At 47.9% G+C, this 15228-nt stretch overlaps 6 protein-coding genes across 6 annotated transcripts; 4 read left to right on the forward strand and 2 right to left on the reverse strand.

Moving 5' to 3' along the window:
* Nucleotides 1-866: 866 nt before the first annotated feature.
* F5891DRAFT_1193681 (uncharacterized protein) lies at nucleotides 867-2396 on the forward strand (the record flags this gene model as incomplete). Its single annotated transcript, XM_041367805.1, has 8 exons — nucleotides 867-1012; nucleotides 1069-1194; nucleotides 1244-1352; nucleotides 1403-1593; nucleotides 1646-1784; nucleotides 1832-2023; nucleotides 2075-2229; nucleotides 2276-2396. The coding sequence occupies 8 exons, from the start codon at nucleotides 867-869 to the stop codon at nucleotides 2394-2396; spliced, it is 1179 nt and encodes a 392-aa protein (XP_041221443.1).
* A 5060-nt stretch (nucleotides 2397-7456) lies between these two features.
* F5891DRAFT_1056442 (uncharacterized protein) lies at nucleotides 7457-8121 on the forward strand. Its single transcript, XM_041362696.1, has one exon. The coding sequence runs from the start codon at nucleotides 7556-7558 to the stop codon at nucleotides 8111-8113; it is 558 nt and encodes a 185-aa protein (XP_041221444.1). The 5' UTR covers nucleotides 7457-7555; the 3' UTR covers nucleotides 8114-8121.
* Nucleotides 8122-8489: 368 nt separating this feature from the next.
* Nucleotides 8490-9616, forward strand: F5891DRAFT_1056447 (Alpha/Beta hydrolase protein). Its single transcript, XM_041362697.1, has one exon. It carries the CDS (start codon nucleotides 8599-8601, stop codon nucleotides 9271-9273), a length of 675 nt encoding a protein of 224 aa, XP_041221445.1. The 5' UTR covers nucleotides 8490-8598; the 3' UTR covers nucleotides 9274-9616.
* An 876-nt stretch (nucleotides 9617-10492) lies between these two features.
* F5891DRAFT_643670 (uncharacterized protein) lies at nucleotides 10493-12242 on the reverse strand. Its single transcript, XM_041372619.1, has 3 exons — nucleotides 11934-12242; nucleotides 11654-11879; nucleotides 10493-11598 (listed from the first exon to the last, which is right to left on the reverse strand). The coding sequence occupies exons 1-3, from the start codon at nucleotides 12152-12154 to the stop codon at nucleotides 10522-10524; spliced, it is 1524 nt and encodes a 507-aa protein (XP_041221446.1). The 5' UTR covers nucleotides 12155-12242; the 3' UTR covers nucleotides 10493-10521.
* A 339-nt stretch (nucleotides 12243-12581) lies between these two features.
* F5891DRAFT_1056457 (PRTase-like protein) lies at nucleotides 12582-13999 on the forward strand. The gene is made up of 9 exons (XM_041362698.1): nucleotides 12582-12838; nucleotides 12921-12989; nucleotides 13054-13119; nucleotides 13172-13210; nucleotides 13263-13314; nucleotides 13365-13447; nucleotides 13500-13556; nucleotides 13607-13683; nucleotides 13733-13999. The coding sequence occupies exons 1-9, from the start codon at nucleotides 12611-12613 to the stop codon at nucleotides 13743-13745; spliced, it is 684 nt and encodes a 227-aa protein (XP_041221447.1). The 5' UTR covers nucleotides 12582-12610; the 3' UTR covers nucleotides 13746-13999.
* F5891DRAFT_1056458 (uncharacterized protein) lies at nucleotides 14000-14901 on the reverse strand. The gene is made up of 2 exons (XM_041362699.1): nucleotides 14621-14901; nucleotides 14000-14570 (listed from the first exon to the last, which is right to left on the reverse strand). The coding sequence occupies exons 1-2, from the start codon at nucleotides 14846-14848 to the stop codon at nucleotides 14007-14009; spliced, it is 792 nt and encodes a 263-aa protein (XP_041221448.1). The 5' UTR covers nucleotides 14849-14901; the 3' UTR covers nucleotides 14000-14006.
* Nucleotides 14902-15228: the final 327 nt, after the last annotated feature.

Here is a 15228-nt window from a genome sequence, read left to right on the forward strand (position 1 = left end):
CACGATACTTGACACTTAGAAGTTAGAGTTTGTAGCACCTTCTATTGCCGGTATTTGCCGGCTGATTTTGAAAAATCGCGCACTGTGACAATTTGCCCAAGTCATCCGACAATTCGTACTCATCGACACATACCTACTAATCCCGGAGTCCGCAACTTCACCTCTGAGTCCGTGATCTCAGGCTATCCCCATCACGGTCTCATTGCTATCATGATCTGTGCGTTCTACGCCAACAGGGTCAAAGGTGGTGGTTCTATCCTTACAGGCATACTACAGCTAGGGTAAGAAGTCGATGCTTGTTAGGGGGGTTGTACGGTACTAACTTCGAAAGACACTCAGGGCCGGACTCACTGCTGCTGCCGCAGGCCCATTTTCACTAGGATCGTGTCCGAGTCTCTGCACGCCGAGATCAATCACGTGCAGTGTGCAGTTCAGGGAGGGTCCATTGATGCTGGGACCGAGATTCATCCTATGCTATGCAGAACGAATCATCTGTCCAAAAGGTCTACCATACTGGTAAGCATCCTTGGTTTTGATTACAAACAGCGTGTTTCTATCATGATGATGACTATGCAACTTAGCAAGCAGTAACGCGGATCAGGCCTAGACCTAGATCGAAGTTATGTGATATGGAATAGCTTAATACGAACAGGGTCGTAGGAACCGAGTAAGGTTGAACGAGCAACCGAGAAAGGCTGAACGAGCAACCAAAAAAGCTTTCTCGCTTCTGCATGGTGATCCGTTAAATTAAGGTCTCCGAATTTGTTTGGCATCATTGACATTGCATTGACATGTTATAACTTAGACGACTTCGCAGGTTCTCTTCCGGTCTGCACCCATCTCCTTCTGTGCTTTATTTCTCTGGTATGTCTGCATCTGAAAATGAGCCAGATGGCCCTCCGGACGGCTCTTTATGTGTCCCCACGTCTCCTCATGCAAGGGCAAAGCGAAGAATTGCCAGCTTGATGAGCAAGGTTGAAATTTTGAAGCAGGACAAGGCGACAAAACATAGGTTTGCACTTTCTCTTTGTAAGTCTGAGGGCGCTATTAATTTCTCGTCATATGTAGGAAGACAACTTATTATATCTCTCAGGGGCGAGCAATCTGTCGCATGGTTGTCTTGTACGCATCCATAGACGACCTAATCACCGAAAACGACCGGCGTTGTGAAGGCTGCGACTCCAGTAACTTGGAGTAAATAGCCATCTACTTATCAACATGATTTACTTACCAAAATCTACAGACAGGACCGACTTCAGTGTGGTTATATAGAACTCACCAAGGCATTACCATGGGTCCACGAGAAGCTGGCAAACCTTGACCATGACGATTTGGAAGACATGCGCAGAAAGGTTCTGTACTGATTCATTTGTTGTCACACCTCTTACTCATATGCATGTAGCTCAAGCGGGGCGTGGACTCAGCCCGCGGCGATGACACGGGTACTCTTAAAGAGCTCGTGGCTTCTTGGGTTAATGACGAATTCCATCCCACTCCACTCATCAAGACCAGTGACAAGCACCATCGAGGATTCATGAACAACGCCTGCGGTAAACTACTTTGTCCCGCAGAATGGTCCTGGGAGGATTCAGCGTAAGTGACGATTCTGTCTTCCATATTCACATTCCCTTAATATTTGGACCAGGGTCAAAGCTGGAGTTCGTGACCATACCACTGCTTTCATTGTGTCCGAGAACTCGTGGCCTCTATTTATGTATCAAAACTACGAAGCTAATTCTGGGGATTTGGAGCGCAATCTCATGAAGTCGAAGCTGTTAGTTATGGTGAGCTGTCGGATTTTCTAACTTGATCATATCTCATCGCATTACAGGGGTTCAAGGCCATATTTACCTCCCCCTCCTCCGCCGATGAAGCGGATGGTGACGGTGACGGTGCTGATATCATCGAGAATAACCGTCGTGCCCGTAGACAATTAGATCAAGTCAAGGTAAAAACATGTGTCGCCTCTATCATAGGCATGAGGAAGGTGACTCCTCGCACCATCGCATATACAGCTTGCCAGGTAAGTATCAGTGCTTGTTTCTAACGGTGAACTTGACATTGACTTTTGCAGATCCGATTCGCTCTTTCTAGCATTACCTCGTGGCGCACAGTGGATGGAGATTTCGACTATGAGATATTCTGGAATAATATTGTGGACTTCTTCGAAAATGCTCCGGGCCCAGCTGCGCGAGCTAGGCTGAACGGCCTTCTTGAATGGTGGACTAGGTAACCAATTGTCAGTGACTCGCTATGATTGCTCACCCCCGCACAGAAAAGTTTTCGGAAGAAACCATCAGCAGGATTTGACGCCGGACGTCATTTCCAAAATGTCCGTCAATGTTCTCGCTGCCCAGAGACAGCAAATGGAAGACTCTGCGTTTGACTCCGACTAGTAGCCGACTTTTTTACTTGTTGATCATTATATCCTCGTTGCTCGGTTCAGTCCTACATAGTACATTATTCGCTCCGTTGCTAATGTTAATGCTATCATTGCTTTGATCAAATTTTATCTGGATGTGTGATTTGAATGCAATACGACTGGATACACCGCCGACAACTCGCGAGCCCAGGTACTGAGAATACTGACTCAAAGCACTATAATATGAATATATAGTGCCCACGCAAGGCTACGACATCTTGTGACGGTATGCAAAGTGGGATACAACTCCCAGTCATTCGATATCTAACGAGGATAGCATCAAAAGTGCAAGCAGCATATAAATATGTTGTTGGTCGCGCGGTGAGCATATCGTCATCCTCTGGAAGGTATTTGCTTTCGTCACACGTTGACGAATTGTCCCATTAATGGTGAAAGTTGGAATTTTCAAGCAGAATTGATTATCGCCCGCTCTGTGAACACACCTCGGCTTGTGCGCAAAGGAAACGCTTCTTCCCACGGATTGCTAACCAATGTAAAGCAGACGGTCATCAGGTAATCTAAGAAAAGACTAACCAAAATTCGATGTCTAAAGACGGTGTTCAGAATTTTTAGGCTAGGGAGGCCATTGTTAAATTGTGAAAAGGACCATTCATGGGTGTGATTACCGTTTAGCACAATTATTATGTATGCTTGTAGCGCTACACCAAGTTTTACATCATTTGTAGAGACGGTCACTACCGGGAACTCTTTGAACCGGATCAAAATTGGAGGCTTTTTATTTTGCCAGAAGAGATGATCCGATATAAGATTGAATGATATATATTGTTTTGACTGACGTTCGACCAATAGACATGCAATATGCACGATTCTGCTGTCGTGATCTTGTTGCACCACGGACTTCTGCTTTTTAGGTTCGAGCAAGTTGCATTCATGTTATAGTCATCCTGAACTAGCAAAAATGTATTGTACGAAGACTAAACGTCATCCATTCACGCTACGGGGAACTTCACCAAAGTGTCTTTCATTTCAGGACATTGAATCCTGCTTTCTTGACCCTCTCAGTTCCAGTCAGTATTTAATTTCATGAACCTGTGCGCATTAAATTTTTCGTCGATTCATCCATGTGGAAGAGCTCGCGAAGCAAATAGTGATACTGGGCTGGCGTGCTTCCAAATTTGTCTTTCCTCGACAATGCCAAATATTCCCATGTGGAAGCGGTCAGCAGATTTACGAAGATTGTTGCGATGCTTTACATGATATTGCTTTAGATACCATTCTCATTTGTTCACTGATTCACTGATGACGGTGATGGAGGCGTGGGCACGAACAGCCTTACTAGATGTCCTGGGCGTCTATTGAGCTGTGAAGCACCATAAAATGCACCATACACCCTCTGCAGCTTGGAGAAAGACATAATCTCTGCAAAGTTTAGCCTCGTCCGTATTCCATACCATTAACATCCAGTAAAATGTCGGAGCTCATTACAATCACCACTCCCCTGCGATCGTTCAAAGGCCATGAAGGACGCATAGCTGCAGTCGCAGTTTTCCCTGATAAACGTCGGATGGTTACGGGCTCGGAGGACAAGACGCTTCGTCTGTGGGACTTGAAGACAGGTGTTGTGTTGAAGAAGATGGAAGGGCATCGCAATTCGGTGTTGAGATTAGCGGTATCACGAGATGGGCAATTGATAGCAAGCGGTGATGCACTGATCGGAGAGGTCATCGTCTGGCACGGAGAAACTGGCGAATCACTCACCAAAATCGAAGCACACTCCAATTGGATCTCCTCGCTGGATTTTTCTCCCGATGGAACAGTGCTGGCCACTGGTTCATATTCGGACGAAATGACGAAACTGTGGAATACCAAAACCTGGCAGCTGCAAGGAGATCCGATCGGGGGTCATCGTGTCCGCCGCATACGGTATTCACCGTCTGGAGAACTTCTTGCCATCGCAACAAACTACAATATTCAAATTTACAATTCAGGCACGAGGAAACTCGTCGCAAAATTCAAGGGTCACAAATCATGGAACACGTCACTCGCGTGGACGCCCGATGGCACACGCCTTCTCACAGGCGGTGATGGGGAAGATCCTACTATACGCGAATGGGATACAAAAACCTGGAAGCAGGTCGGTGATCCTTGGACGGGCCACACTGACTACATCAATTCCATTGCCATCCATCCTGCTGGCACACTCGTTGCATCCGCATCTAGTGACCACCATGTTCGTCTCTGGCAGCTCTCAAGTCGACAAACCATTGCCGTCTTCACTGGCAAGCACTCACTCGCCAATTTATGTGTCACTTTCTCCGTGAACGGCAATCACATGTTCGGTGGAGGTAACGATATGATCTCAGAGTGGACAGTACCTCAGGGTATACATCCAAAGGCATGTTTCCGTCTCTGACTCATATACCACAAATCGAGCGTGCTTCTTGCAGACTATTGTCACCACAACAGTTCTCGATGCATGCATAGATGGAGACTTATGTACTAACGAAGAACTACTCATGCAAGATATCAATACCGATGCGAACAACCATACTCCCTACGTCCATCGCTCAAAGGCATGTTCCGTTCTTGACTCATATATACCACAATTAGAGCATGTTTCGTGCAGATTCTAGCCATCACGACCTCCCGTATTGCATGTGTAAATGGAGACTTATCTGCCGCCGAAGAACTACTCACTCAAGATATCAACACCAGTCCGAACAACCATACTTCCTACGCCCATCGGTCATTCGTCATGGCGCGAAAATGCGACTGGGACCGCGCCCTTCTGGACGCAATCAAGGTGAGAATCATCGACGTCTTATACAGGGCTAACTCGACGGTGACATAGTCCATCAGGATTCAGCCCTCACTGACGGGCTATATCTCCAAGGGTATTGCCCTCTGTGGAAAAGGTCGCATCCTGGATGCGAGGGCAGCATTTGATGTTGCATCCATGTACACGGACCAGGATTCAGAAACCACTTATTTTTTGCTGTTGATCAAGGTATGTTACATTTGCCTCGCATACTCTTCCCTTCATCGCGTATTTCAGGCCATCGCGCTCTTCAATGCAGACCAATATGACGAGGCAAGGCTGCTCCTCAAAGAGCTCGCTGCCGGTTGTCCGAATACCGATACTCTCGCATGTGATATCGTGCAAGTAAGTATCATCCATGCTTGGTCATCAACCCTCATCTTTACGCCTCGCACATCAGGCATATCTACACGTTCAACTCGGAATCAAAGCGTTGGATGGCGCACGTTACGATGAAGCCGCCGATCATTTCGCTGCCGCTATCGACTCCAGCGATTTATTACCCAAATCGGACATTCATGAAATTTACGAGGATTTGGTGGTGGTATGTTAATTCAGATCCGAAACACTTTTCATAACCAAGTCCTTTGTCCAGCTCTTTGGCTGGGATCTCAAATCATTGTGGTTCACTGCACACCAGAAGTGCTGTCATGCACTCCTTCGGGCGGGTAAACTTCAAGATGCCGCGAAAAGATACCAACACATAATAGTTTCAAGTGACAAAATTACAAATTCCGATTTCCTTGACTGGTCCAACGGCGAGTCCAGAGTCCGTAATGTTGCGCAGGCTACAATTCTCACCCGAATTCCTCTCAGATTTCAAGAAAGAATGCAGCGCGCTCTGCGCTGCCCACGGAGATGCCGCCTTCGCTGCAAACGATTACGACAAGGCTATTGACCTATACTCAACGGCGGTCGACCTGGATTCTACATCCGATATCATTGCAAATCGCAGCCAGGCAAAGTTGAGTAAAATGCTATGGGAGGATGCGCTCCTCGACGCGCAGAAGGTGCGATGGCATCGACGTTTTAGCAGACCATGTTGACTTCCGCTATGCATAGGTCACCGAACTCAATCCTTTGTCTCATGTGGGATACCAGTTGACACATGCGGCTCTGCGTGGCGCGCAACGTTACGACGAAGCCATCGAGGCTTTCACAATCATGCTGTCCAAGTTAGATAATGCTCCCGAACCGCACATACGAGGTAAGCCATGGAACACTCCTGCATAATTTAAAAATGCCTATCTCTTTCTGCAGATCTGCGTCAGCTGTATGTCTCTCCATCCGAAGTAGAAGATGCTATTCAAACAGCTGTTTGGATTGAACTCGAATATGCTCCGCTACGTCTGCTCAACACCTCTACGGGTCTTTTGTGCGACCGAGCGGCACAGCTAAACTCCTTCAAAACAAGTCCAGACTACAATGAGCTCATCTCATTCCCAACGAAGGATTTGAATCTTCGAACCGAGCGCATCAAAGACGTAGTGGCGACATACTTCCGTTGCGTCCTTCTATCACACAGGTGGGAAGAGATGGAGGTGCTGCTGCACGACATACAGGATATAGATGTGCGCGAGTTGAAGGGAGTTGGCGGGATCGCGAAAGTGCAATCGTTCTGCAAAGTCGCTCGTGATGCTGGGTATCGCTGGGCGTGGATGGACACATGCTGCATCGACAAGAAAAGCAACACCGAGCTTCAAGAATCGGTCAACTCCATGTTCGTCTGGTACCGCCATTCCGCGCTCACCATAGTCTACCTATCCGATGTCCCTCCTTCATCCCAGTCCGGCGCGCTGGCCAGGAGTGTTTGGAACAAGCGAGGATGGACCTTTCAAGAATTCGTCGCTCCGAAAGTTGTAATCTTCTATCAGAAGGATTGGTCGTTATATCTCGACGATCGTTCCTCCAATCACAAAGAGTCCCCTGAAATCATGAAGGAGTTAGAGGGTGCGACGGGCGTAGATGCACGGGCCCTGATATCTTTTCGTCCAGGGATGAGAGACGCTCGAGAGAAACTGCAATGGGCATCGAAACGTGTTACCACCATACAAGAAGACATCGCTTACTCGTTGTTTGGTATCTTTGGCGTCCACCTGCCTGTAATCTATGGCGAGAAGAAGCAAAATGCGCTCGGTCGGCTCCTGCAGGAGATCGTGGCTAGATCAGGCGACATCACCGCCCTGGACTGGGTCGGACAATCGTCCGAGTTCAATAGTTGCCTTCCAGCCGACATCATCTCATATGCAACTCCGCCATCATTGTCTGAAGATAAGATTCAGACAGCGGTCTCTTCGTTGCGAAACATTGTGCCCGTGGATTCAGCTTCGAAGTTGTATGACCTGCTCGAGAACATGAATGTTCCCCTCTTCGCAAACTGCAGACTCCGTCTGCCTTGCATCGCATTCCGTGTCACGGAAGTCAAACAAAGGCGGGGTCTTGCTGCTCATTCCACGTATGGAGTGAAAGCAGATGGGCTTCGGGACTTGCTGATCACCACGGACGAGACCCTAAATCAATTCTCGCGCGCAAGGCCCACTCAGCAGACGTTCTTTCTCATCCGTCCATGGGACCGTCGTCTCCTTGGGCTGCCTGATTTTTCAGAGCAGCTCACCTTTTCAGACAAAGGGGAGAGCGTAGGGGGTTGGTCCGAGTCTGAGTCTGGATTAGACGACACTGACGAGCCGTCCAGCGACTCACCTGGAGAAGAGGAATTGTCAGTTGACCCGGAAGCTCACTTACGATCATTGCGTTTGATGGTTCACCTTGGGCAGGCTTTCAGCGCACTTTTGGTAGCGCAGCAACGCGTTGGAGAATACAAGAGGGTCGCGTCGGACCAATATATCATTGCGCAGGTGAAAGACCCGGCTTCGATTGACATCACGAACATCAGGACCCTAGACATATTGTAATTGTATGGTTTTTTTCACACGGAAATATTGACCTTGACATACTGTATCATCCATATCAATGCTGCGATATATGCAAAAAGATCATTTGTGCGTGTTTGAAAAGTCAAAACCCATGTGCACCACTCCCCACGGTTGATGATAACAGTCACAAGGAGGTCCGACTCAAAAAGACGATAAGACAGGCCATTCAGGATATTCGATGTCACTCTGACAAACTTGGATGGCGATCGATTGAGATCAAACATTGCAGGCGTGGTCAACACCAGATGTTATTGAAAGGTTGAAGAATCTGAAGCTTGAAGCACTATCAATGTGAAGAATGGGCGGGACGAACGTACCGTCGGGGCCCGGACATACCAACCATCATGTGGCCTTCTCTCTCATGCTAGATCAGTCATAAGATAAACGTCAACGCGCACTGGCATTATCATCCACCTGACGACACCCACCCACCATCGCCTGGAACCCCCAAACCACAGAAATACATGTCCTCACTCAAAGTAAGGGAAGGCGAAGCCGCTTTTAATGTTCCTGGTGCAGGCAAGCCTTGCAAGACTTGGTACAAGGTGTACGGTACTCTTCCCCACCCACATAACACACCACTTGTAGTACTTCACGGCGGTCCCGGTTCAACCCACGAATACCTCGACATCCTCTCCGAGCTTACACGTCTCTTCGACGTACCCGTTATACTTTATGATCAACTCGGCAATGGACGCTCCACACATCTCCCAGAGAAGAACGGAGACGTGGACTTCTGGACTGTGCAGCTCTTCGTTGACGAGATGCACAACCTCCTGAACCACTTAAACATCCATGACAACTATAACGTACTTGGGCAGAGCTGGGGAGGAATGTTGGCATCAGAGTTTGCAACGCGCCAACCGAAAGGCCTCGGGAAGCTGGTGATTGCTGATTCGCCAGCGAGTATGGCACTGTGGGTTAAGGCCGCAAATGAGTTGAGGAAGGAGTTGCCACAGGAACTTCAGGATGCGTTGAATAAGCACGAGGCGGCGGATACAACAACGGATCCAGAGTATATTGCCGCAACGAACGAATTTTACAAGAGGCATCTGTGTAGGCTCGACCCAATGCCTCAGTCCCTGGTGGACGGGCTTGCATGGATGGAAAAGGATCCAACGGTGTACTCAACCATGTAGGTGTTTCGTCCATCTGTGTCACGCATCTTCAACCTTCGGGGAACAGGAATGGACCGAATGAATTTTACATCACTGGCTCTCTAAGGACGTGGAACGTGATTGACCGCTTGCACAATATTCAGGCGACGACATTGCTCATCAATGGGAGGTACGATGAAGCACAGGACATGGTTGTAGAGCCCTTCTTTCAGCATATTCCGAAGGTCCGATGGATACAATTTGCGGACTCAGCGCATGTCCCACAGCTAGAAGAGACGGAAAGGTTTATGCAGGTGGTGTGGGCCTTCTTGCGCGGTTGAAGCGGCTGGAAGTATAGAAGCAGCGTGAAAGAAATGATGATGGGTTCGCACAACGTATGGTACAGGTCGATCATGAGTGCAAGCTGTAATATTATTGCAAGGCCTCCAAACTGCAAATCGATTGCATCAGTTCACCGTTTGATCTGTCGAGGGCTCACCTTGCCCGCGGATCTCGACTCAACAAACATATTTTTCTCATGACACGTGTATCTATCTAGAAGCTGGTGCAGAGCTTGGACAGAGTCCGCCGAGTCCAGACCCATATATAAACGAGTCTTGTGAACAGTGGTGAGTCTAAAGTTGCATGTACTCATCACGTGATACATCTATACGGAACTATTTATTTTCCTTCCGCTCCATTTACTCCCTCGTACAAAGACCGCTTCGGTGATCCGAGTAGATGTAACACACGACAGGCCTTCACACACACGAAATATATCAGCGTGAGTGGAGATATGAGTATATTAGTTACTTGCAATTGTTGGCGTATGTACGAGTGGGAAACTACCAGTAGTCTAGCATGCTTCAACACTGGAGGATTCGGATGCATAATCACGCAACACTCCGAGTCAATTTCCTAGAAAACGACCATGTAGGAAGGACGGTATAATCATCCAGCAACCCCCAACCGCTTCAACGTCTTATTTACCGCGTCAGGCGACGCATGCACCATATCCGACAACGTCAAGTGAAAAGATGCACATTAGATCACCGTCTTCAACTTCAACCAGCGGGGTACAACCCTGCAAGATGAATTGGTCTTCGCGTCAACTCGCGTCCTTTTTGCCTCACCATACCGATTGGGAGGACAGGCAGATTCCACAAAACGAAAACATTGAATGTATAAAACATGGGAAGGAAGTGATAACGACCAGAGTTGGAGATACGTGAGCAGTGGCAATACGACATAAGCGACGAGACTTGTATGTCCAGAGGGAAAGAGTTTGGCCTAAGCCTCCTTCAGTACAAGTGGCGGCGGAGGGACCGCGTAGTCCAAGTGACCGACAATGGGAAGGTTGCGACCATGCCGGACTCGGTGTTTTACCCAGCGCTGAAATACTTCATCACTATCGAAGTAATAGTCCGGCGTGTCCATCGCACTCCCGCTGAACCGGAGGCGAAGGCTCAGCTTGAATGACCATTTACACGTGAACGTGAAGAGGGTGACAGTGGTGGGGACGTACGCAGCCCAGAGGTCATCGGTAGAGGGGATGTAAACTTTGATGACCATCATACCATTCCCGGGTGTCCAGCGCGACTCTTTTGGGCTCCTGGAAAATGACTGGATCTCGGGAAGGTCTCTGCGCTCTGTCAGTGTTCCAGAGATGACCTGATAGGAAGCTCCTCTGGAGCGATGGTGTTTACTGTGGAAGTGAACGACAGCAGAGGGTACTAGGCATGGGCAAACAGGTGCTGATTTCACAAGGATCGTGTCCAACTGTGAAGTGGTGCCTGGTGCGGAGTTATGGCTGTTGTTCTCCTTGCTTGTACAAGTATGGTCGGAATGCTGGAGTCGACTGCTATCTTCGATGAACTCTAGAAGAATACTCGAAGCCTGGTTCTCAGTCTCGTCTTCGCTCTCCTTTCTGTATTTCGGAGAATCTTCGTGAGCCACCTGGAAGGCAGGTAGCCGACAAACAGGAGCAGAGAGCGCATCGGTGTACTTGGCAATATCGACGACATGAACACTGTAACGGCGAGCACCCTGAGGAGAAAGCGATGATCGAGAAGGCGAGGCGCGTGGCCAGTATCCATTGGGCAGTTCCAAAAAATCTCCCTCACGGACAGAAGCACCAACAGACGTGATCTTGAAGTTGTAAGTTTTGTTGACGAGCATGATACTGTCATCGGAAAGATCCTCGAATGCGATCCTCGGAATGGTCGGTATTGAGAGAATATAGGGATAATGTTCAGGGTCAGAAAAATCAGACCCGTAAAATAGCACCATGTCGGGGGTATGCTGGAACTCTCCAATTCCACTTTGAAAGGCGGGAATCGACTGGCTGTGTTCCATTGAAGGCGTAGACTGAGTGATTGCAGTGAGTCATCATAATTTCAGCAGCCCAAAAAAGTTGGTATACCACATCAAGATACTGCAGGCTATCTTCCATCAACATTGTGTGGGTTGTGTCGCTGCAAATATTCGAAAACTCCACCCTGGAATGACATGCGATGGGGGACACTTCGACTGAGGAATGAAGTTGATGGGGAGTATGGCTTCCGAAATAACAAGGGTCCAAAGCAGCATTGGTAGAAGACACGAGATATGGTGCGGAGATGTCCGTTGCGAGTCGTCCAGCAGTAAGCCTGGCTGGAGCATCAGAATTGTCGACAGCAGGGAGGAGATCACGAAAACCAGACCTCGACATTCGGGCTTTATTCTTTGAACGGTAAAGAAATCCAATGGCAGAGAACGCAACTACAGAGAAACAGAAGGAGCCACCTTTGAAGTAAACATCTTGCGGGATCCCAGAACCCGGCAGCCCATCTGGGAGGTAGAATGATGCAAAAGTAGATGAAGGAGCGACTGAGGTGAGATGAGCGGAATGTATGTTGCGAACATTCCTGATGGCAGGAGCCATGAGAAGAGAGAAGAAAGGTCACAAATAGTTTGAGAACTGGGAGGGCTCAAGGACAGCGGCTGACGTCGAAGCAATCGCACGAGGCTGACAGCTACTTACTGGACATCATTTGTTGCAAGAACCGAGAGTAGTCAACAGTGTACGCGAGGCAAGACTCGGAAGGCTTCATGTATACGTCATTGAAGGTGATGGTTGTTTCGAAACGCTAGCGGTTGTCGGATATTGCGAATAAAACAAATCTGCAACACTGCACTGATCCGTAGAACATTACAGTTAAGTACCAGTTCAGCGGTATCGTTCTTTGACATGGGAGTGGCTGACGAGTGTTCATGAAACTGGGTTTTAACTTGTGGGCCTTTGGCGGAGAATCGCGTGCACGTGACAAGACACGAGTCGAGTTCGGATCTGAGTCAAGCTCTTCATCAGTGCCAGGCTCCAGCATTAAGCAATTAAGCAATGGCAGCATCAACGGCGCCGACGTCTCAAACGCATCCAGCATCGCTACCGCCATCAGTGTTTACTCTTCCCCAAACAGCGCAACTCGAGGCCTTGTACACTATCATCCGCGACAGAACCACAAGTCGAGGAGATTTCTTATTTTACTCTGACCGGATCATTCGTTTACTTGTTGAAGAAAGTTTAAATCATCTGCCTGTGGTCCCAAAGATAGTGGAGACTCCCACGGTATGTCAATTCGTTTTGGATCGCATGAGTTGAGGAAGAAACTGCATGATTTCCCCCCTATATTGATGTGTTTCTGCTGAAGGGCGCCACATACCAGGGTATTGGCTTCGAGGGAAAGATTTGTGGAGTATCAATCCTGCGTGCTGGCGAGGTCTGTTGGTCATCATTGTACGAATAACACATGACCTGACAGTTAGTAATGCTGAACGTAATAGGCCATGGAAGCTGGCCTTCGAGAAGTATGCCGTAGCGTGCGCATTGGGAAGATTCTGATTCAACGAGTATGATCATGTATCTGCATCATCTGGTCATAAATAACGGCTTTGCAACCAGGATGAGGAGACTGCTCTTCCGAAGCTCTTTTATTCTAAGGTAGACAATGTGCGCTGCGACGAGCATTGCGTTGATTGCTTTGGAACTGCAGCTTCCTGAGGACATCGCATCCCGATACGTACTTCTCCTTGATCCGATGCTAGGTATGCCATATTCTCTTGCGACCCACATATTTTTGATCAACGCTTTAAAGCCACTGGAGGCTCCGCTATGAAGGCAGTTGAGGTTTTGCAGGAACAAGGCGTTCCAGAAGAGCGAATCATATTCATTAACTTGGTCTGTTTTACTGCGAGTTCCATCCGAAAGCAAACATTTTATCGCCGTCTAGATTGCGGCACCAGAAGGTTTGAAGAGATTCTGTGGTAGATTCCCATCTTTGCGTGTGGTGAGTAGACATTTGCCAGTGAAATTTGATCAACTTAGTATATTGTCCAGATCACCGGATGGATTGATCAGGGCCTCAACGAAAAATCTTACATTATTCCAGGTCTGGGTGACTTTGGAGAGCGAAGGTGTGTTCGCTGTGCATGCTAGTCTCATCATCACCTACCATGGATATAGATATTGTGAATGAAGAATCGTCACAAGTAACGTCAATCATGGTACTCTCAGACGACTTTCATGAAACTTGAGGTCCTTGATCCTTCATGTTTCTCATCAGTTAGCTGCGTTCTTCCTGGCTGGGTATCTTGTTTAGTGTGCTGAATGGTTGAGGTTGTAGAACAATGATCTTGTTACTAGGCCAGTAATCTACGTACAAGTCGTTGATAAATCTACGCTAGTCACATATCGTATAAGAGGAGTGCCTGCATACCCCAGTTGGACAGACAAAAGATTACCCAAAGAGTGATGGTATTGACTTGCTCGATGCAGAGGCAACTGCTACTTCTTCCTCGTTCTCTTTACCAGCCTTCTTTCTATGTCTCGCACTGTCCGGTACCACCAGTTTGATCGCACGTGTTTTCGGTGCAGGTCGCCAGAACAATGGCGGGGTTTGGCGAGGAGTATCGATTGAAGAAAGATGCCTTCCGTATACAAGTGGTGTCGTTACGTTGGAAGTCATGGGAGACCCGAAGAATCCAAGTGTGCGAGCAGGTGTTTGGGGTGTAGGTATTGCCCGCATGTGATTGAAGAAAGCGGGTGCGTTCTGAATGGATAGAGGAGTATGTTGAATGCCACGACGAAACAGCGATGTGGGTTGAGGCGAAGATTGCGGGAATGCCGACCACGGTATAGACACTCCGTAAGGGGCTACGGGGCTGGGCGTGGTGGGATTAGGTCGCAGACATGTAGATTGATTCATGTGAGTGCTGCGTGGCGGGGTGCAGGATAAAGCCATTATATCCTCTTCTTTTCTCTCGCTTTCTACCGGATCTGCCTGAGCGTTATTCTCTGAATTCTATATCGATATCAGCGATATCGCCTGTAATCACTGAAGGCAATACTGACCTGGCTACTGATCGCGTGGTCAACCCACTCCTCTATCATTATGACTATATCTTGCAATTCCTTCAACGAGTCAGCAAGACTGGCGATGCCTCTCGAGACGATATGACCGTCGATACCAAGAGAAATAAGGAAGACGCCCGCCCGTGTGAGCAACGTAGTGATTGCTTTCAGGGCATGACTATATGCAGTGACTAGTTTGTTGTTGTCCAATAAAGAGGGTGGTTTCATATTAGCTGTGGGTTATATAGTTCGTGTGTAATCGTAAATGTGGTTGGTTTGAGCTCAATCGCAGAATAGGCTAGAGCTTATTTACTTATATTGACGCGACAGATCACGTGCATTGATTTTGGCTCTCCTGCGACGGACTTATAATTGTATTATGATTTGAACGAATAATGAGATTAAATGAATCAAACCGAGGGGGGACAAACCTATGAATATATGAGCCTCGGATGCCATGGCTCGAAGTTTTGCAAAGCAAATAGTCATTGATAAAGCCCTTACCAACTCGAGCTCAGAAACTCAAACTTTCTTCTAGGCAGTGTCCATATTACAGAATTTCACATGCAGACACTCACTTCTATGTACTAACCTCAGCAATGAACATC

The sequence above is a fragment of the Suillus fuscotomentosus genome (assembly GCF_016647785.1).
Source record: "Suillus fuscotomentosus strain FC203 chromosome Unknown F5891scaffold_61, whole genome shotgun sequence".
In the NCBI taxonomy this organism is placed as follows: Eukaryota; Fungi; Basidiomycota; class Agaricomycetes; order Boletales; family Suillaceae; genus Suillus; species Suillus fuscotomentosus.